The sequence below is a fragment of the Marmota monax genome, unplaced genomic scaffold (genome assembly GCF_021218885.2).
Source record: "Marmota monax isolate L192 unplaced genomic scaffold, Marmota_monax_Labrador192_F-V1.1 WCK01_AAM20220418_F8-fsc00376, whole genome shotgun sequence".
Lineage (NCBI taxonomy): Eukaryota > Metazoa > Chordata > Mammalia > Rodentia > Sciuridae > Marmota > Marmota monax.
In genome coordinates, this window is record NW_026692651.1 from 532,147 (window position 1) to 554,550 (window position 22,404).

Genomic DNA, 22,404 nt, shown 5'->3' on the forward strand with positions numbered 1-22,404 from the left:
CCTGGAAGACACACAGACTTCCAGAGGAGCTCAGGCAGGATGAGAAGGAAGGTCTTTTTTCTAAGAGCATGTATGGCTAACCTGGCAAGGGGCTGAGGAGGACCCCGGTTTGCAGAGGGCTGAAAAGATGAAGATGCAGGTGACTAAGGAGTGAACTGGTCTGAACTGCTGCAGAAGTGTTGAAACTATGAGCAAAACCTTCCTTTTAGGGTTTACAGCCAGTTTCAGTTTGTGGGATTATGATGTGGATAAGAAATCAATATAATAGAAGGTGTCACCAAGACTAAGGCAAATTATGTGTTGGACAAAAGAAGCTTCAACTTCATGGTGCTGAACATGAAATAAAAATAGAACAAAGTAAAAGTAGAAGTTTAAGTCAATGCCAGCTGGGCTGGAGCCTAGAAGTTGAAAACTCCTTATGCTGCTCAGTTGGAGAGGAAAGAGCCTCAGTGGGGGCTGGGACTGGTCTGGCTGAGGTCCTGTGGCCATAACGCAGCACCATGCATGTCCTGGGGGAGCAGCAGTAAGAGTGGGAGACTGCAGGCAAGTCCAAGTGCAGTCAGGTCACCTCAGTTTTCACAACACTGGACCTGTGAGCCTGGGTGGGGAAGTGAATTCTTGAGATGCTCTCCAAATGAGCCGAATTTTTTCGTGTTCATGGAGATATATTCTCCACCATTATAAATAGTTTCCTATACATTAAAAAAGTAGAAAGTAATTATTATTTGAATTATTAAGGGTGAATACAATGGCACAATAATGTGGAAATTATATTCATGGAATAAATTAAAGGTAAATAAATCTGAGAATATTAAAGAATGCACTGTCAGACAGGTGGTCATGCAGGAGAAGAGGGGAAAACCACTGGAAATGCTCCACTTGGGTGTCTCATTAGGTCAGGGAGGTCTGATGGGGAGCTTAGGACAAGCCCTGTAGGTCACACCCAGACCCCGTTCTTTTTTTTTCTTCCTCTCTCTTCTCCCTTTATCTTCCCAGACAACCAGAATTTCCAGCAAATGGCCAATGTCACCATGGTAACTGAATTTCTCCTCCTGGGCTCTCCTGATGGCTGGGATCTGAGTTTCCTCTATTTCACAGTATTCCCAATGACCTACCTGGGCACCTTGTTAGGAAACCTTCTCATTGTCACTGTCACCACTGCTGACCAGTACCTGCACACACCCATGTACTTCTTCCTCAGGAACCTGTCCATCTTGGACATGTGCTACATTTCCATCACTGTCCCCAATGCCTGTGTCAACTCTCTCACTGGCAACAGAGCCATTTCAGTGGCTGGCTGTGCAACACAGATCTTCTTGGTCATTTTCTGTGCATGTGTTGAACTTCTGTTTCTCACCATCATGGCCTGGGACCGCTATGTGGCCATCTGCCAGCCCCTCCAGTACCCCCTCATCATGAACCCTCAGATTTGTGTCCACATGACACTGGCTTCCCTGATCAGTGGTCTGCTGTGTGCAGGTGTGCACACAGGGAACATATTCCGGCTGTCGTTCTGCCAGTCAAATGTGGTCCACCAGTTCTTCTGTGACGTCCCCTCTCTGCTGAGGCTCTCCTGCTCTGACACCACCAGCAACATGGTCCTCCTTCTTGTCTCTGCTGTGGCAATTGGTGGGGGATCCTTTGGTATAACAATCATGTCATATTTTCACATATTTTCTGCTGTGCTGAAATTTCCCACCAGAGCCCCAGGGAAGGCCTTCTCCACCTGCACACCTCACATCCTCGTGTTTTCCCTATTCCTCAGTTCTGGCACAGCTGTGTACCTGAGGTCCTCAGCAACCTCTGACACCCTCCAGGACATGGTTCTCTCTGCCTTCTATACAATGGTTCCTCCCTTCCTGAATCCTCTCATCTACAGTCTCAGGAACAAACAGGTAAAGGATGCTGTGGGGAGAGTAATGGGACACAGTTGTTCTCAGGGAAATGATAAAGATGTGCTACCATAGTATCACTGAGTGGAGTTCAATGAGATTAAGGGATCTCCTATGTGGGCTTTACAGGTTACACTGCCTACACTAAAGTCACCTTATTTTAAGCTAGGTTATTTCATAAATTCATTTTTTATGATTTAACATATCATTTCCATGGATCCTTCATGAAATGTGTAATTTTATTAATGCATTTAAAATATGTGTTTTCTGAAATCATTTGTAAATATATACATTAAAGTTTCATTATATATAAACAGTACCTGTTTCAGTTGCTGTCACAGAGGAAACCTTTACAAATAAAACATGGAGATAACACATAGTCAAATAGTCTGCTCTTGCAGAGAGAAATGGAAAGCATATTTTAAGCACTGTGATACATAATTGTGTCAGTTTAATATGAAAATAAAGGAAAGTCAAATCCTAAAGAACATTTTACCAAATACTTAGAGATAATCACAATAATATTTCTCTCCATCTTGAATACGAAAAAGGAAGACACTCTTTGTCCATGAAGTAAACAGAGAGTGATGGTTACCACCCCCTTTGTCCACAGTCAAATATGTCCACTGGGGAAGAGCACCTGCCTTCCTCAGGCACATTGGCTGCCAGGATTTTAGTATGTCCATGAGTGACCCAGTGTCAGGGAGCTAATTTGGGGGTTGAGTTGAGGTCAGCCTTCTGATCATTCCTCCCCCAATGTTTACTTCTGTAATGTCTATGGGGATGTGTCCTGCCTGAAATGACCAAAGATGGAATGTAAGTGTCTGACCAAAGAATGTGTCTTCCATCGACTCCAAAATTCCCCCCAGTTTCATGGAATTCGGAAAGCAATCCTGTATCTGTCTTGTGGCTGTCTTTATGTTGTTGCTGCTGTTGTTTTCAGCAGGGTTGAACCCAAGGGCCCAGCCCCAGTCCTTTTTCTGTTTAATCACAGAAAACAGGGTCTGGCTAAATTGTTCAGGTACATTCTAAATTGCTGAGGCTGGCTTAGAACCTGAGATTCTCATTCCTCAGAGTCCTGAGCCACTGGGATTGCAGGTGTACACCCCTGAGTCCACTTGTGGCAACACATCATCTCACACAGATATTCCTCTACAAACATTTTAGTGTCCTCCCTGGCATATGTTTTGCTAATCATTAATTATAACTGACATAGGCTCAAGTCAAGTTACCTAGGAATGCTTATATAACAAAATGAGAACAATCGTTTATGCAATATCACAATCAATATATTAAATTCCAAATTTTAAAAAACAATTTTGTACACTAATAGGATAAAAGTGGAGAAAAGCATAAGTGTATTTATTACCAAGGAAATAAAAAATCTTCAATATGTGTGATTAATTATCTAAGGCATTACTTAAAGTCTGCCAACAAGGGAATACTTGTAATAGGGACCAGTGAAATGCCCAGCACTGGCTGATGCAGGTAATCTTGATCTGCTGTAACATATCCAACCAGAACACAAGCTCCACCCACACACTGTGTCCCAAAGCTTCTGGTTCTCACTGCTCCAATGTTCTCTTCTAGAACAGAAGGACCTTCAGGGAACCCAAGATGAATTCTGCCAACTCCATCTTTACATGCATTTTCTCTGCAACAAAACTAACTGAATCTTAATTCATGAGTTTTTCATGAGCTGAGGTGGCCATGAAAATGAAGTTTAAATTTAATGGATAAAGTTGGAAAGACATTGAATTGCAACCACCAGTCTTATTGAGAGGTGTCCATTTGATACACACCTTTGGGCATTTAATTATGTTTTATATTGAAAGGCTGATGGTAAAGGAGATGGATAAAGGAAATATTGATATAAGGATTCCATGATATCTCACATCTTATATCAAATAATGCAAAACCCTCTAAGTGTGTGGATGTGGTATGGAAATTCTGCAGAATTTGGCAAAAGCATTTACTTTGGGTACTAGTTGTGAATCCAGGAAACAATTTTTATAGTAATATTAATTATGTCAAAGATATATTTTGGTAAGCCAGGTTTTCTGAAATATCATGTCTCCCCTTATAAGGACACTATATTTAGGAGTCCTTGGTAGAGCCTTTTTTTGTGTTTCTGTTTGTCAGTGCTTTATAGAATCAAAACTACGGAAGACAAAGACTTATCACAGCCAATAGTTAGAAATCTTTTGAGAGTTTAGCTACCAAAAATACATAGTAACTTAATTTAAAGAGTGTTTTAAGGTAGTATCCAAGACTGAGAATATTTTGCCAGAAGCAATAGACTTTTCCAACTTTTATAAAGGCTTTAGAATGTTTATATCAATACTATAGACATACAGCATTTTAAGAAAGAATTTGTTTATATTAATAAAGTTAGATACCAGATTTGATCAGAATTTTAAAGTGGTCATTTAAAAACTAATGCCAAGGAAGGTGTAGTTGTAAAGAGATGGCAGTCCCTTACAGATGGTAAATATTTCACAAGGACACTAGGAAAGAAACTGAAGGAATGTAAGGAATTTGCAAGACCACACACCTTGCAGACTCAAAGATATATAAGGGAAAATTCCCTTGAGAAGTGTCTTAGGGGCACCCTGCTTGCACAGGGGGCCCAGGAAATTATCTTTCCATGCTCAGCAAGGAAGATATCAGAGACCACCTTGGTAGTAATTTCAGGGACCCAACAATGGTGTGATCTGGCAGCAGGCTTTATCATCATTTGTGTGGTGCTTGCTCTGCAGGAATGCAGGGTGCTCAAGGTAAAATGTTCTGGAGGCTTCCACCATCATTTCAAAAAAGTTTCTGAGAAGCCAGGCAAACTATAACAGGGCATGAGGTCCTACAGGCTGCCCCTAACAGGGTAATAAGTGAAGTTGTGAAGGTGAAGCCAAAGTTGGAATAATACCCAGAAATTAACAGATGCAGTACAAAGAACTCTCAGCCAAGAAAAACTGCTATCTGAAAAGATGGTCAAAGCCAAAGAGAGCCCTTGGGCTCTGCAACTGGGAATTTTAAAAAGGCAGGAATTTGCAAGTGAAAAGCCGGCCTCTACCTGAGAGCAAAGACTGTCCAAGGAAGGGGGCACAACCTTGGAAAGATCTGCAGAGCACCCCTAGGCCAATATCCACCCTGCTGATTTTTTATCTACAAATAACAGGAGAGATCTGCTGTGCCAGGTTTCTGATTCAGTCAGGCTAGGTGGGAACCCATAGCAACCCCCTAGCAGCCACCAATCAGCATGAGACAGGGAAATACCTGGGATGCCAGATGACCCCCAGTAGTTTATGGTGGGGTGTTGGGAAACCATGTAGTTCAGCACATACTCTGGGCTTGGGGCCTCTCAGTGTCACCAGTTGCTGTGTGCACATGCTAGCTTGCAATAAACACCTCTTCGCTGCTTACATCGATCTTGGTCTCTGGTGGTCTTTTGGGGGTCCCGAATTCGAGCATAACATAAGCCCTTTGAATTTGCCTTCAGTTTCAGGTGAGATTGTGGACTTGGAATTTGGAGCAGCACTGTAATTGACCCTTGGAGGTGGACTAAGTTGATTTTGTGTTGTGAAATGGACATGAGATTAAAGGACCAGCAGTGAATGTTATGGGTGGAATGTGAGGGTGTTTCACAAATGTTCCGGAGTTGAGGCAGGAAATTTCAAAGGTCAAATAATGGGTGATGAGGGCTACAAGCTATTTAGTCTATTCTGGTTTGCATAATGTGACTGTGTAGTAGCTTCAGATATGTGGTAACATTGCTGGAGGAGATAGGACACTGGGGTTAGCCCTGGAACTATTCATCTTCCTGCATCACCTTTCCCTTTCCTTGTCTTTGCTTCCATGAAGCCATAAATTGAGCAGCTTCCATCTGCTGTGTCCTTCCCCAACATGCCCTCACCATGGGCACAAAGCCATGGAATTGGCCAATTATGGAATAAAACTCTGAACCCATGAGCTGAAATATGCTTTGGCTCATCATATGTGGTATTTGTTTATTGTGGGTTTTTTTCTTTTTCTTTTTTTTCTTTTTTTTTTTTTTATGAAGGCATTTTGGTCACCACAATGCAAAGCTGATTGACACAATTATTCAACATCATCATAGAGAATGCAGAATGTGAACCAGAAATATCAAGGATAGCAAAACATATGAGAACCAATAAATCAGTCACATTATGTTAAGAGAAAGAAGAAGGATATGTCCACAAATGGATATGCTGATTAAAATATTTCTGCCATATACATATAATAGTGTTACCACTGTTGACCAGTGATGAGTTCTTGCTTCCCCAATGTTGAAGAATAACACCAGAGAAGCACACTGAGGCAAGGTCAGAGTGGAAAGTAGAAGTTTATTAAAGGACAGCAGAAAAAACTTATCCCAGAGGAAGAAGGGGACCCAAGAGATGGAATAGGTTGAAGGGCGAATGTGTTCCACTTTTTATAGTTTTCAGTGATGGAATGTAGGTGGGAAGGCCCCAGGTGGGCCAAAGAAGTAATCTTAGCAGGAAGGACTTCTGAGTCAGCATCTTCAAGTTTGCTGGGGGCTGTTCATTAACACTTCTTTGGGATGGGCTCTTGTCCTGGGCTTTTCCAGGACTTCATTAACATTCCAAGAGTTGTTCAACTTTTCCCGGAATTCATTCTCAACATACCTCCATTTTAGATCTTACTCGATATTAGACCTGATTTACCTAACTACATTGACTACCTAACTTTAAACCTGGCTTCATTCCCCCCTCTAATTTTGGGAACTCCTTACTGCTGTAAGGAAAGGGAGTGAAGATTGTTCTGGCTTCTCCAGGCTGAAAGGGGACGGTGTTGGGCAAGCAGTTTGGAGTCCCCTTTTAAAAATCGGGTCTATCGAGTGGTCCATGATAGAAGTCCAATTGAGAAGTAGTAGGCTGGAAGGCCATTTGAGTGATGGGTGGTCTATAAGAGAAACAAGAATTCATTAGTATTGGAACCATATTGATGCAGCAATAAATGCCACAGCACAGGAATATGCCAATGAGTATGATGACAAAGACAGAGACTAACAATGTCTTCCACCAGGAAGTATCAGAGAACCAGGAGACCCATGACAAGGTTGGTGAGAACATGGCTTCTATCTGAGCATGTAAATCTTTAAGGATATTTGTCACATTGCCAGAATTGTCAAGGATGTAAACACAACATTCAGTTTTAATAATGGCACCAGTACCACCCTGAGCTGCAGTGAGGACATCTAAAGCCATCCGGTTTTGTAAGATGGCCTTCCTCATAAGTGTTATTTCAGTATTAAGGAGAGAGATACTCTCCTCAACATCATGGAGGGCAGTTTGAGTATAATTGTTTAAAGTCTCTACATGCCACATTACATCTTCTAAACCAATTTGTGGGATAAACAGAGAAGCTAGATAATCATACCAAAGAAACACAGATCATCCCCATCTGTGTTTGAGATTGGGGAGGTTTACTGGCTGTGTTATATTTGGGGTTCATCTCCCCTGCATTCAGGGGTACCCAATAGTACATCTTCCTATCCAGCCTGGGGAAAGCCAGGGCCATAGGTTAGTTCCACATATCCACTGAGTCCCATTGGGTGCTGGCCAAATAGTTTTAGGTCTAGAGAGCCAATTTGTTCCAAACCAATCATTGGCTTGTAAAACTATAATTTGTTGGCATTGTGACTCTGGGGTCCATCCTAATTCTTGAGTAGCATTAGGCCATGTGTCATAGGTATGGTTTTGTTGTTCCCAATAGATTGTGGCTTTTTAGTTTAAATGCCTAATAGTGGGAGTGAGCCATAAATCTCCATCCCAAATCTGACAGAAAATTTATATCTGTGACATATTGATGGTGCAGGTTGTGGAAGGAGAGAATTAGATGGGCCTATATTGGATTTAACAGTGGTGGAAATCTGAAGGTTGGTCTAATTTAAAATGAAAATCTTTCCATGACCAGGTTGTGATAAAGTTTCATTTATAGGCCATAAATTAACATCTGCACGAGAGGCATTTTATAAATAGGGTCTTTCTTTATTTTGTTGTAACATTAAGGATTGTAAATTTATCCAGTCATTTCCTTGTAAGGGGGATACCCACCAAGGTAGTCCAGAAGTGCTGGAAATGGGTAATAGTCCACATATCCAGCAATTATCTATCTGTAACCTAGTGGCATATTGTTGAGCCCACATTAGAAAAGAGTTAGCCTCAGTTGATCTGTTTATGGTAGCAAAGAAAGAGAAGGAAAAGTTTGAAGATCACCATTTTCTCTGCAGAAGAGATATCTTAGGTTCTCTACTGGAGTGCAGGAGTATTGTTCCTCAGTTTCTTGGGAAGAAGAAGTCTCTTTGGGTATCGGCTCAGAGTGTCAGGCTTTGATCCGAGAGTGGTGGATCCAATTCTCCTGTCCCAGCACATTTACTGCAGAAGGGGTGGATAAGATTACAGAAAAAGGTTCTTTACAAATAGGGTCTAGGTTTGGAGAGTTTGAAGGTATGGTCTTAATCATAACTAGATCTCCAGGCTCATATAGAGGTGGAAAAGTAACTGGCTCAGATATAGGATATTTGTGAGTTTCAGATTGAAATTTGGTCAACTTTGTGATATGAATCACTAGATCTGCAGTTTCTTGGTCTTTAAGGATATCATTTCTTAGGAATGGTCTCCTGTGTAAGAGCTCAAATGGGCTGAACCCTAATGTTTTGGGGGTGTTCCAGATTCTGAGCAATGCTAAAGGAAGCCATGGGTAGTGGGTTTCTTGAGTGAGTTTCCTTAGATGTCTTTTTAAAATATCATTAGTTTTTTCTACCTTTCCTTAGCATTGAGGTCTCCATGCACAATGGAAATGATATTTGATGCCTAAGGCTTTGGCTATCCCCTGAATGACAGCTGCCTTAAAGGCTGCTCCATTGTCACTCTGCAAACTTCAAGGCAACCCAAATCATCGGATTATTTCCTGTAATAATGCCTTGACTACCTCTCCTGCTTGTTCAGTTCGGGAGGGGTAGGCTTCAGTCCATCCAGTAAAAGTGTCTATCATAACTAATAAATATTGAAATCCATTACTCTTAGGCATATGGGTAAAATCAAGTTGCCAGTCTTCCCCAGGGAACTGTCCCGTCCTTTGTAATCCTGGGGGCTTTTTGGCAGAATTAAGTGGATTATTTCTTTGGCATGTGTCACAGGCTTTGACTATTTGGTGGATAGTCTTTGAAAGATCCTTTCCTTCAAATATCTCTCGGGTTGATTTGAGAGTATTTTCTTCTCCTAGGTGGAAAGATTGATGTAAGGTATGTAAAATCTTCCACTGGGAATTAGCAGGTAAATAAAGTTTGTCATCTTCCATTTGAATCCACCCAGAGGGTAAAAGAATACCTCCTTTGGATAGTGCCTTTTTAGTTTCCTCCTGGGTGTACTGAGGTCTTATCTCTGGGGGAGGGCCTGTCCATATCAAAGGGGCTAATGTAGTTATCTGTGAATTTCCCTTAGCAGCCTCTTTGGCTTGTTGGTCTGCTAGTCTGTTCCCATCTGCTATCTCATCTATCCCTTTCTGATGTCCTTGGCAATGAATTACTGCTACCTCTTTGGGTAAATGGACAGCCTCTAGCATTCTTAAGATTTGCTCATAGTTCTTAAATAGACGTTCCCCCAGTCGTTTGAAATCCTCTTTCCTTCCAAATTGCTGCATGTGCATGCAGGATTAGGTAGGCATATTTAGAGTCAGTATAAATATTAATTCTCTGTTGTTTCCCTATTTCCAATGCTCTTATTAGGGCTATCAATTCAACTAGTTGTGAGCTTGTGCCTAGGGGCAAAGATTGTGCCTCTATGGTGTCATGTAAGGTCACCACAGCATATCCAGCTTTGCATTCTCCATATTCCATAAAGGAACTCCCATCTGTGAACATGGTGAGGTCTGGATTGGATAGAAGAAGGTTTTGAAGATTCTTTTGAGCTGAGTAATTTATAGCTAGGACTTGTTGGCAGTTATGTTCAGGATTTCTCTGGGAGGAAGGTAGCTGGGTTTAAATTAGAACAAGTCCTTATTTGAGTTATAGGTCCTTCTAAAAGTAGGGTTTGATATTTTAGAAGGTGATTATCTGAGAGCCATAGTTCACCTTTTGTATTTAAAATTCCTGAGAGATCATGGGAGGTGTAGACTATAAAGTCTCTTCCCAGGGTGATTTTAATTGCCTCAGGGACTAGCAAGGCCACAGCTGCTACTACCCTCAAACAATGAGGCCATTCTTGAGACACTAGATCAAGCTCCTTACTGAGATAAGCTACTGGCTGTTAAACTGGTCCTTTCTTTTGTGTGACCACTCCTAGGGCTATTCCTCCTCTTTCAGTAACAAATAGGTTGAATTTTTGTTCAGTGGGTATGCTGAGGGCAGGGGCTTGGAGTAAGGCCCCTTTCAATGCCTTAAAGGCTTTAATTTGTTCTGGTTCCCATATGAGGGAAGTCATTCCTTGGCATAGTGTCTCTTTGAGGAGGCTATAGAGAGGTTTAGCTATTTCCCCATATCCAGGGATCCAAAGCCTACAGTATCCAGTTATCCCTAGGAAGCCTCTAAGTTGTCTTATGATTTGAGGTAGAGGATATTGTCCTATTCTTTCTGGTCTTAGCTTGCAAGTTCCTTGAGACAGCTGTAATCCTAAATATTGAACTTATTCTTAGCATAATTGAGCTTTTTTTCTTTGAAACTTTATAACCCTTATCAGCTAAGAAGTTTAAAAGCTTTTTAGTAGCCTTTTGACATTCCTTTTCAGTAGTGGCACACAAAAGTATGTCATCTACATATTTTAGGACAGTCAGAGATGTCTTATCTCTGAACTCTGTTAAATCCTTAGCTAGGGTTTGGCCAAACAAATGAGGACTATCTCTAAAACCTTGGAGTAATACAGTCCAAGTTAGTTGAGATCCACTATCTGGTTCTTCAAAGGCAAACAGATATTGTGATTGGGAGTCTAAGGGTATACAAAAAAAGGCATCCTTTAAATCTAACACTGTAAACCAAGCAGCAGCTGCTGGAATCTCAGATAACAGAGTATATGGATTAGGAACCATAGGGTGGAGAGGAACAACTGCTTCATTAATTATTCTCAGGTCCTGAACTAGTCGCCATTCCCCATTGGGTTTTTTAATTCCTAAAATGCGTGTGTTACATGGGCTATTGCAGGGCACTAAAAGTTTCTGTCTTTTGAGGTTCTGAATGATCTTCAATAAGCCCTTTTTTGCCTCTGGGCATAGGGAATATTGTCTCTGATGTGGAAAGACAGAAGGGTCCTTTAAGACTATTTTGATTGGAACTGCAATTTTTGCCCTTCCAATTTTGCCTTCAGTAGCCCACACTTCAGGGTTTATATCACATTCTAATAAAGGCAAACATAACGGTCCTCTCAGTCCTAAATTCATTGTAATGGATGTCTGAAGTTTTGAAAGTAAGTCCCTTCCCAATAAAGGGGTAGGACATTCTGGGATTATCAGAAATGCATGAGAAAACATCACCCCGTCCCACTCACAACTCAATGGGGGAGTAAACCTTCTGGTAATAGGCCATCCATGCACCCCTTGTAAGGTTACAGTATTAGAGGAAAGGGGTCCGGGATAAGAGTTGAACACAGAATAACTGGTGCCAGTATCTAAGATGAAGTTGACCTTTCGGCTCCCTACGGAGAAGCATACCTGGGGCTCACATGCGGTGATAGGAGTTATGGGAGCCAGAATAGAGCCGGGCCCCATCATGCCTGTGTGGAGGAGTCTGGCTTCAAGGACCTATGCCTCTGAGGACAGTCACTCTTCCAGTGATTTCCTTGACATTTAGGGCAGGGCCTTTGAGGTGGATGCTTGACTTTTGGACAATCCTGTTTGAAATGTCCTTCTTCTCCGCAATGAAAACAAGTCCCTTTTGTGGGTTGAGGAGCATTTCATCTTCCTCCTTCACCCTGGGAGCTTACTCCTCTAAGAGCTTCAGTTCTTTTTCTGTCTCTGAGCTCTTTCTCCTTTTTCCCCTCTATATCTCTATTATAAAAAACCAAAGTAGCAAGTCGGAAGATGTTATCTAAAGATTGATCAGGGCCATATGCCAATTTTTGTAACTTCCTCCGGATGTCTGGGGCTGACTGAGTGATAAATTTGTCCTTTAAAAGTAATTGGCCCTCTGTGGATTCAGGATCCACAGTGGTGTGTTTTCTCATTGCCTCTCTGAGTTTCTCCATGAAAATAGCAGGGCTTTCTTGGGGTCTTGCTGGGAGCCATTAGCCAAGTAGGTATGACAATTTCCTTGCCAGCGTACCCCATGTTGCTTAGTGGAAGGACTCGTGGAAATAGGACATTTTGCAGTGACATTGAATGTAGGTGACCTTGCTCAAGGACCAGGGCGGATTAGGGTGTTCCCGTTTTAGGATAATTGGGTTTAGGGCGTTCCAGTTTAGGGCGTTCCAGGTTTAAGATTATTCCTCCTGGGAATAGGGCGTATCCTGCTGCCTGAGTTCCCCTTGAGTTCTCACGGGATTCAGACAGTATATTTTGGGAGATAGAAGCCCAGTGGAGGTGGATTTGGGCAGAGAACGTGGATTTCCCCAGAACGTGTTTGTAGATGGCTGGTGTGAGTTCGGGAATAAAGAGTTGCTGTTCGAATCTACAAGCTGTGTGGTGGCTCGTGATTGTGTGCCCAGCCAGACTGCAGCATTTGTGCCCAGCCAGACTGCGGCAGGGTCTCTGAATAATTTCTGAAATCTTAGAATAGTTAATGGGCTTTTGCTTGATTCTCCTAAGGGCCTCAAGGATCAACACTTGGAAATGGCTAATTTTCCAAGCATCTTGCTAGTCATTTGGGTCCCACTCAGGATCATTTCTGGGAACTGCCTGTGCTCCAGGTGGGTAATTAGGTTTGCTCCTAGTCTGTTCTGCTGGGGAAGGAGCGAGGTGTAGTTCATCCCCAAATTCCTCAGCTGCTCTCAGAGTTGCTTCTTTCTCATTGAAAGTCAAGGTCTGGTTGAGTAATAGCATAATATCTTTCCAGGTGAGGTCAAATACCTGGCATAAGTTTTGAAATACCTCAATATATTTATCTGGGTCCTCTGAAAATCTCCCCAAGTCAGTTTTTATCTGCCTTAGGTCTTGAAGGGAGAGGGGGTATGTACTTTGGCCCAAATTCTCCTCCTGGCATCTCCTGGAGAGGTAGTATATTTGGTTTGCCTGTTGGGGCAGACATAGGGAGGTCAGGATATGGAGGACAGGAAGGCTGTTGTTGTGCACCAACAGGAGATGGAGATTTTATGGGTTCTCCTGATTCTTTCTCCTCAGTAGGTAAGTCCCCAAGATTTTCTCTCTTCATTGCAGATATCATGGCTAAGTCTACTTTACATTGTTGGCATAATTTAGGATTTTCCCTTAGAGCAAAGAAAACCTGAACATACAGCACCTCACACCATTTCCTTTCCTTTTTGCAAAAGTTATCAAGCTGTAAAATTGTATTAAAATTGATACTTCCCTCTGGTGGCCAGGTTTCTCCATCAGGGAGTAGGTATTGAGGCCAGGCCTGGTGGCAGAAGAAAATGAGGTGCTTTTTCTTGAGCGTCTGAGGGTCAAATCTATTCCAATTTTTCAATATGCAGGTAAGTGGTGTACCTGGCATATTGGAGAGTGAAGCTCCCATCTGAGTGAGAAGAGAAAAAAAAAAACAGGACTCAGGCACCTGCGCCAGAGAAAATTGTTCATCTCCCTAAGCTTGAGCTTCCTAAATGGTCCAGAAAACCTGTCTCTCACCTTGCTTTGCCAAGGGGGTTTCTGGTCCCCTTTGGCAAAGTGCTAGGGTCTCAGTTTGCCCTGTGCCAGAGACCCTGGGAGGATTCAGACTTAAGGGCATTACTGCTTATCCTCCCGGCCACTAAAAATCCATTGCAAAAGAGAATCATGCGCTCTTTTGTTGCCTTTGCTCTGTAGACTAAAGGAACCGCCTGCCTAAGGGTGAGTGATATCTACTGGTTGTAAGGTAGCACTTTCTATCAGAGAGATTACAGGAGGAATGGATTCTAAAAATGCCTCTCTAGCAGCTTAAAGAGAACACAACACATTTTAAACATTGGGGCGGTAAAACAGACTAGTGAAAGTTACCTATGCACCTTAGGGAACCTGGGCAGATTTTACTAATTATCCCATGCTTTTCTGTCAGTCCTACAACCTGAAACATCAATGTAATTGGTGCTATTAATGTGTTCATATCTTCCAGGTATACAAGTCTGTAAGGTAGAGCTTTAGAAAAAGCATTACATCAAGCTGTGTTCTAAAGTTGTATGGTAATTTTAGGCTTAAAAAAGAAAAACATGTTGGAGATTTATTTATATCATTTGTGTTCTATAACTGGACTTGTTATCAATAAGATATGTAAAGTTCTATGTTACTTTTTACACTGAGATACAATTTAAATGTATTTTTAAGTTAATGAGAGCCTAATCTGTGTGAAGGTTTTATTGCAAAACACAAAAGTACATTACTACTTTTCTACAAAAGGTTAAAAGCTTTCAGCTTTTCTTTAATTCATGTTTTAGGTGTGATATTATATTGTGTTAGCTAATATTCATGTGAACTTGAGCAACAATTTATGTAGGCTTTTTAAAATATTGTTTAAAAAAGCAAATATCAGTTTCAGAACTACAGTACTTAAGATTTATGAAGAACCCCGCCTTACCTGAGATAAGGCTTTCTCTCTGTCCCATCTCATTACATGTGAAAGTGACTATGGAAGAAGTAGGCCAGATTTCAGTACATTTAAAGTTGTGTCCAAAAGTTGGTTTTTGCCAAGATTACTAGGAACTCAAACAGGGGATTATAATGTATAACTCCGCCAAAATTCAAGGTAGCTATTACATGAACTAAATATGTTTTTACTCTTGATAATTTTATTTTGTAGTTTTCTTATAAATGATCTAAAAATTGCCTGTTAATGTTTTGCAGAGGTGCTGATTTAAGAACACACAACCTGGGTTAATTTAAGATAAGGAGTTATCACCTACAGGAGAGAGAGATAGACATTAAAGCCCAGTACTCTTAATATAAGGCTGTTGAAACTTATTTGCTGGATGTTTAAGATTAAGTTTTAAAATTAGTTAAATTAAAAGGGCCAAGAAAACCAATATTTGGCTCTTGCCCTCTGAGTCAGTCTGAATCAGGGAATAGGGGACTTCTCCAAAGAGCTTTGCAACTCTGGGCCACATAACCTCCTGATCAGGGAGATTAATGAGACCAGTGGAGGACAGAAAGCCAATCAGTGCATTTGCTGTGAAGAGGAGGGTCATCAGAAAAGGGAGACATCCCTGATTCTTCCAAGGGAAGCCACATGGTCAAGCAAGGCCTGAACACATCCTAGCGCAAATGGCACTAGCAGAACTGAGAAGCTGCCGTAAGTTCCCAGAGGACTCCCAGGGAAATTCAGCTGACTGTTAACAATAGATAGAAACAAAAGTCAGTTTGACTTGCTTCATCTTAAACACTTAGCAAAGACAGTCAAAACCAAAAGAGCTATTCCTGGGCATTTTAAATGATAATAATAGTTATTCCATAAATAAGTAAACTGGAGGCTGAAAAAGAGATTCTCAGACAGGAATGCCTGATAACTATCAAAAGGAACTGCCGGAGTAGTTTTTAGTTTAAGGCCTTTATTTCTAACCAACACAGGTAGGCTTAATGTTTGCTAGTATGGTTATCCAGCCCTAAGTAACAGAATTAAAGATTTCTCTATTAGACACAGAGGTCATACTAGTAAAAGGATTTTGCAAGATCAGATGACATTAAATTATTAAACTGTATCTTAAGGAAAAGGACATCTGTAACCCTAAAAGTTAAATGTTGTGTTTACATCCCTGACATTTCTGGCAATGTGACAAATGTCCTTAAAGATTTACATGCTCAGATAGAAGCCATGTCCTCAGCAACTTTGTCATGGAAACAATATCTTAGCTCCTGGTTCTTGGTACTTCCTGGTGGAAAACATTGTTAGTCTTTGTCTTTTGTCATCATACTCATTGGCATATTCCTGTGCTGTGACATTTATTGCTGCATCAATCTGGTTCCAGTACTAATAAATTCTTGTTTCTCTTATAGACCACCCATCACTCAAATGGCCCTCCAGCCTATTACTTCTCAATTGGACTTCTATCATGGACCACTGATAGACCCAATTTTTAAAGGGGGACTCCAAACTGCTTGCCCCACACCGTCCCTTTTCAGCCTGAAGAAGCCAGAAAGATCCTCTTTGCCCCCCTTCCTTACAGCAGTAAGGAGTTCCCAAATTAGAGGGGGGATTGAAGCCAGATTTAAAGTTAGGTAGTCAGTGTAGTTAGATAAATCGGGTCTAATACCGAGTGAAATCTAAAATGGAGGCCATGCTGAGAATGATTCCAGGAAACAACTCATGGACTGTTAATGAAGTCCTGAAAAGGCCCTAGGCCAAAGTCCATCCCAAAGAAGTGTTAATGAAGTCCTTCCTGCTCAGACTACTTCTTTTGCCCACCTGTGTCCCACCCCTCGGGCCTTCCAACCTACATTCCATCACCAAAACTATAAAAAGGGGAAACAACCGCACTTCCATGGATTCCACCTCTTTCTGACCAACAAAGGAAGGGGAGCATCCAGGAGGGAAGGGATGCGAGGTTGGGAGTGTTGCATGGCCCATATGGAGGCAAATGTGATTGGGGCTTTCCCTCAGTGCCATTCATCTACCGATCACCCTAGATACCCCTGAGGGCTGTCGGGAGGGGGCTCAAGAGAAAGGAACCTTAGGAATCATCTGAGTGTAGCCCAGACCAGAATCCTGCAGTTGTTCCAAACTCCTTCCTCCACCTCCACGCATCCGCGGCAGATCGGGATTTGGGACCCTGTGTACTCACGCCAATTGCTCTCCGGGCCCAGACAGAAAGGTTGGAAGTGGCTTTGGCAGAACCCAACATGCCTGCTCTGTATTGAACAGGTGATTGAGAGCTGCCTAGGCCTGGAAACCTCTCACCCGAGTCTTGAAGAGTGGCAGCTGCACTAATTGCGTTTAAGTAGCCGTCGGGTGCCCACCTTACCCTCCAGAAAGAAAGAGAGAAAGATGCACTTCAAACAGACATGGGGTGCGTGCACTTACCTCGGTGTAGAATCTCGGTCTGGGACCTCCAATATGTTACCGCTGTTGGCCTGTGACGAGTCCTTGCTTCCCCAATGTTGAAGAATAACACCAGAGAAGCACGCCGAGGCAAGGTCAGAGTAGAAATTAGAAGTTTATTAAAGGACAGCAGAAAAGACTTCTCCCGGAGGAAGAAGGGGACCCAAGAGGTGGAATCCGTGGAAGTGCGGTTGTTTCCCCTTTTTATAGTTTTGGTGATGGAATGTAGGTTGGAAGGCCCGAGGGGTGGGACACAGGTGGGCCAAAGAAGTAGTCTGAGCAGGAAGGACTTAATTAACACTTCTTTGGGATGGACTTTGGCCTAGGGCCTTTTCAGGACTTCATTAACATTCCATGAGTTGTTTCCTGGAATCATTCTCAGCATGGCCTCCATTTTAGATTTCACTCGGTATTAGACCCGATTTATCTAACTACACTGACTACCTAACTTTAAATCTGACTTCAATAGTGTCAAAAGCTGTGCAGTTGTGAAGTGTGGTAAATAACACTGAATGATAACCGTGAACTGTTACAAACGTTAATTTTGTGTCATGTGGATTTCATCTCAGAGTAAGAGATTTTGCTGCTGAACTTCAGACAGACTTAGATGTTTCCCACTTACATGTTGGGGAGTGTGAGAGTTGCCCACTACCCTCAGTGTTAACAGATCCCCATAAGCACCCCTAACTCACACTGAGGTGAAGGAGGACAGAGATGAAAACACACAGTGGGCACCATCAGTTTCTCCTCAGTGTTACTCAATTTTCAATAACGACTTAGGGTGATGCCCAGCAGAGGAGTTCCACTGGGTCATCCACTGTCCATGCTGGCATGTGGCCAGGTCCTCTCTCCTGGGCTCTGGAGGTGTTGCTGCATGGTGATGTGCTCAGGCCTCCTGCTGTCTCTGCAGGCTGAGCTCTGGGCTCCCTGGGACCCTGCTCCCACTGGCCAGGCACCAGGTTCACACAAAGCAGAGATGACTGAGGTTCCCACATCACTCATGGCACTGTGCTGGCTGGACAGATCCATACTGGCTGCAGACACAGTTGATGGGAGACACCAAGGAGAGACAAGATTGTGCTCCCATGTAGAGAACTGGTGACACTCAGGAGTGAATATTTGGCAGAGTCCAAATGCATCTGAACCTCATTTTCATTTTGCTCAGCAATTGCAATATCATCCAGAGAATCATCTAGCCCAGGGAAGGAATTAAGAGTTAAATCTGTGTTGAATAGCAGGCACAGACAAGTCTTGTAAACATTGTAGTGTCTGCTAGGATTTCAGGTACTTGAGTAGAAATACCTCTCAAGTATGATGAGTGTCTGCACAGTGTTTGCACACGTCATGCTGCCTCTTATGGGTTTGAAATTCTTCTTTTCAAATTTCTTTTACTTACCAGAAACTTAGAAAATGTACAGAATTTTCTGCACAGATTAGAGAGGTGACAAAGAAATATATTCTGATTAAGGAAACATGGAGTCAGAATGCCAAATATTTTGCAGGTGACAGGTAGATAGATGAAAATTCATTGATGCAAATGACATACATTTATAATTTTCAGTAGCTGTGGGAAATAAAAACATTTGACATTCTACACAGTTTTTTTAAGAGAGAGAGAGAGAGAGAGAATTTTTAATATTTATTTTCTAGTTTTCGGTGGACACAACATCTTTGTACATGGTGCTGAGGATCAAACCCGGGCTGCACGCATGCCAGGAGAGCGTGCTACTGCTTGAGCCACATCCCCAGCCCCTCTACACAGTTTTTATTGAAGCTTTTAAAATTCATCAATCTCAACCTTTTGAATTTATCAATCTCAGCTTTTACTGATCAAAGTTATGTCCTCCTTTTTAATAATTTTTTTACATTTTATATTAAAGGTATATCAGGTGTGATGAGGATGTGTGTACAGTGGTAAATATATATCAAAAAAAGAGTGGTGTAGTCTTTGGAAGCACATTGTGAAAGCCAGGATGTGATGAGTGCCTCTCAGCATTCCTCAGTGACTGATCAACAGAGCTAAGCCATAATTGCTAATACAGCAAAATAAGATTTAGAAAATGATTAATTCCTGTCTCTTACAACCCAAGCAATGCTTTGCATTTTTACTTGTAATCTGTTTCCCATACAGTTCCTTATTTTAAGCACTACCAAGAGAAGTACCCAAAGGGAAAAATCTTTCAAACAGGTGGTCATGTAGGAGAGGAGGTGGGCAACCCTGGAAATGCTCTGCATGGAGTCTCAGGAAGTCTGGGGAGGCCTGATGGGGAGCTGAGGACAAGTCCTGCAGGTAACATTCAGACCCTGGGCTGCAGACCTCCACACCTGCACTAGGAGGTACACTCTGTTCAGAAATGAGTAAACATATCAGAAAACCAAGAGTGACCTTTCTTCTGCAGGGAAAGTACAGCAAAATATAAGAAAACACTCTGGAAAAGAGTATGTAAAGTAATTGTATTAATTATTCTTTGCTTTCTTTCTCTTATCTCTTTATCGTCTCAGGAAAATGATAATTTCCAGTAAATGGGCAATTTCACTAGGGTAATTGAATTTGTCCTTTTCTGTCCTCCTTATGGTTAGAATCTGAGATTCCTCTATTTCACAGTATTCCCCATGACCTACCTGGGTACCATGTTAGGAAAATTTCTCATAACCACTCTCACCACTGCTTACCAGAACCTGCAAATGCCTATGTAAGGATAGTATAAGGAGTTAAATCAAAGGACATATACAGGAGGTGAAAGATCACTTCAATAAAAACTTAGAGATTGTGAAAAAAAAAGCAAAAATCCTTGAAATGAAGGAATCAATAAACCTAATTATAAACACAATAGAAAGCATCACCAACAGACTAGACCATTTGGAAGTAGAGTTGACCATGCAGAGAAGATGGCAAGAAACCATGAACAGGACATCCAGGAATTATGGGATAACATGAAAAGACCAAAAGTAAGAGTTATCAGAATAGATGAAGAAGCAGTAATACAAACCAAAGAATGCACATTCTTTTCAATGATATAGTAGCAGAAATTTTCAAACCTAAAGAATGGAATAGAAAATCAAATACAAAAAGCTCACAAGACCCCAAATACACAAAATTACAGCAGATCCTCACCAAGACACATTATAATGAGAATGATTAACACAGAGAATAAAGATAAAATCTTAAAGTCCATGAGAGGGAAAAAAATTATATATAGGGGGAAACCAATTCAAATCTCAACTGATTTCTCAACCCAGACCCTCAAAGCTAGGACATCCTGTAATAATATATTTCAAGCTCTGAAAGATATTAGATGCCAATCAAGAATTTTATTTCCAGCAAAATTAGGTTTCAGATTTAAAGATGAAATTAAAACCTTCCATGAAAAATAAAAATTAAAAGAATTCACAACTAGAAAGCATAAACTATAGAATATTCTCAACAAAATATTCCATGAGGATGAAGTGAAAACCCATAAAGGGAGGATCTACACTAAAGGAATATTCGACCAAAGGAGAAACTAAGTCAAATTATAAACCAGAAATAAGTCAAAATTACAGGGAAAACAAATCATATCTCAATAATAACCTTGAATCTTAACAGTCTAAACTCAGCAATCAAAAGACATAGAGTGGCAGATTGGATTAAAAAGCAAGAACCAACAATATGCTGTCTTCAAGAGAGTCACCTCATGGGCAAAGACATCCACAGGCTGAAAGTGAAAGGATGGAAAAAACTTATCATCATATGGATTGCAACAAACAACTAGGAGTTTCCATTCTCATCTCAGAAAAAGTAGACTTCAAACCAAAGCTAGTCAGAAGAGACAAATAAGGAAAGTCCATACTTGTCAAGGGAAGTGTTATGCCTTCAGCAAAACATAACACTTATAAATATTTATGCCCCAAACAATGGAGCATCTACATACATCAAACAAACCCTTCTCAATTTCAAGAATCAAATAGACCATAACACAATAACACTGGGTGACTTTAATGCACCTCTCACTACTGGACAGATCTTCCAAACAAAAACTAAATAAAGAAACTATAAAATTATATAATACAATTGTTGGGGTTTGAGTGTGCAGAATTTAGCTCCCTCAGGCCTGACATTTTGCAAGAGCTGTGGTTGTGATTTAGGTCAGCTGAGGCAAACCTCAGTTAGGAGGAGGAAAAGTTCTCTTCCCCTTATTGCAAGTCACAAGTTCTGCGTGGTTTGGCCAAGAGGAAGAAGCTTCCTGCATACTTATCCTGGGAACAGTACATTCTAAAGAAACAAATGCATCCTCAGGGGATTAGATAATGTCTACAAAGAACTTTAAGAGGGTACTTATCAAATAAACAGGAACAATCTGAATTTAGCTCTGTGTATCCGCTGAGGCATGATATTTGGGCAATGTGGGTAACGTGATATTGAAGAATTGCTTGCTTTGTTAGAAGAAGTAGATAAAAGGAACTTGCAAATAAACCTCAGCATGCAGTTGCAATTGCTGCCTTTGCTCTGCATCCCCTGTGTCCTGGTTATTTCGCGACCCTTACCCAGGGACCCGAACGCTCTAGACATTCACATACAATCAATAATTTAGACTTAACAGACATATATAGAATATTTCATCCATCAACAGGCAAATATACTTTCTTCTCAGCAACACATGGCTCCTACTCTAAAATAGACCATATCTTATGCCACAAAGCAACTCTTAGTAAATACAAAACAACAACAATAAAAATAACAGAGATAATACCTTGAATTCTATCAGATCACAATAGAATTAAATGAGAAATAAATGATAAAGTAAAAAAATAAAAGTTTCTTTAACAAATGGAGACTAAATAATATAAAATTGAATGATGAATGGATAGTAGAAGAAATCAAGGATGAAATTAAAATATTCTTGGAGGTAAATGAGAACACTGATATAACATAACAAAATCTCTGGGGCACTATGAAGGCAGTATTAAGAGAAAATTTTATTGCATTGAGCTCATTAATTAAAAGAATAAAAATTCAACAAATAAATGACCTAACATTACACCTCAAATCCCTAGAAAAATAAGAGCTAATCAACACCAAAAGCAAAGGAAGACAGGAAATAATTAAAATTATAGCTGAAATCAATGAAATCGAAACAAAAGAAACAATTGAAAAAATTGGCAAAACAAAAAATTGGTTCCTTGAAAAAAAATAGATAAAACCCTAGCCATGCTAATGAAGAGAAAAGGAGAGAAAACTCAAATTACTAAAATACAAGATGAAGAAGGAAATATCACAACAGACATGTCTGAAATACAGAAGATAATTAGAAACTATTTTGAAAATTTATAATCCAATAAAATAGAAAATGTAGAAGAAATCAACAAATTTCTAGAGACATATGACCTACC

General features: G+C 40.9%; 1 protein-coding gene across 1 annotated transcript; it reads left to right on the forward strand.

Moving 5' to 3' along the window:
• Positions 1-1,016: 1,016 nt before the first annotated feature.
• LOC124093830 (olfactory receptor 14C36-like) lies at positions 1,017-1,967 on the forward strand. The gene has a single exon (XM_046446366.1). It carries the CDS (start codon positions 1,017-1,019, stop codon positions 1,965-1,967), a length of 951 nt encoding a protein of 316 aa, XP_046302322.1.
• Positions 1,968-22,404: the final 20,437 nt, after the last annotated feature.

What these genes read in the sequence shown, in the direction of transcription:
- LOC124093830 (XM_046446366.1), top strand. Translation starts at nt 1,017, where the DNA reads ATGGCCAATGTCACCATGGTAACTGAATTTCTCCTCCTGGGCTCTCCT.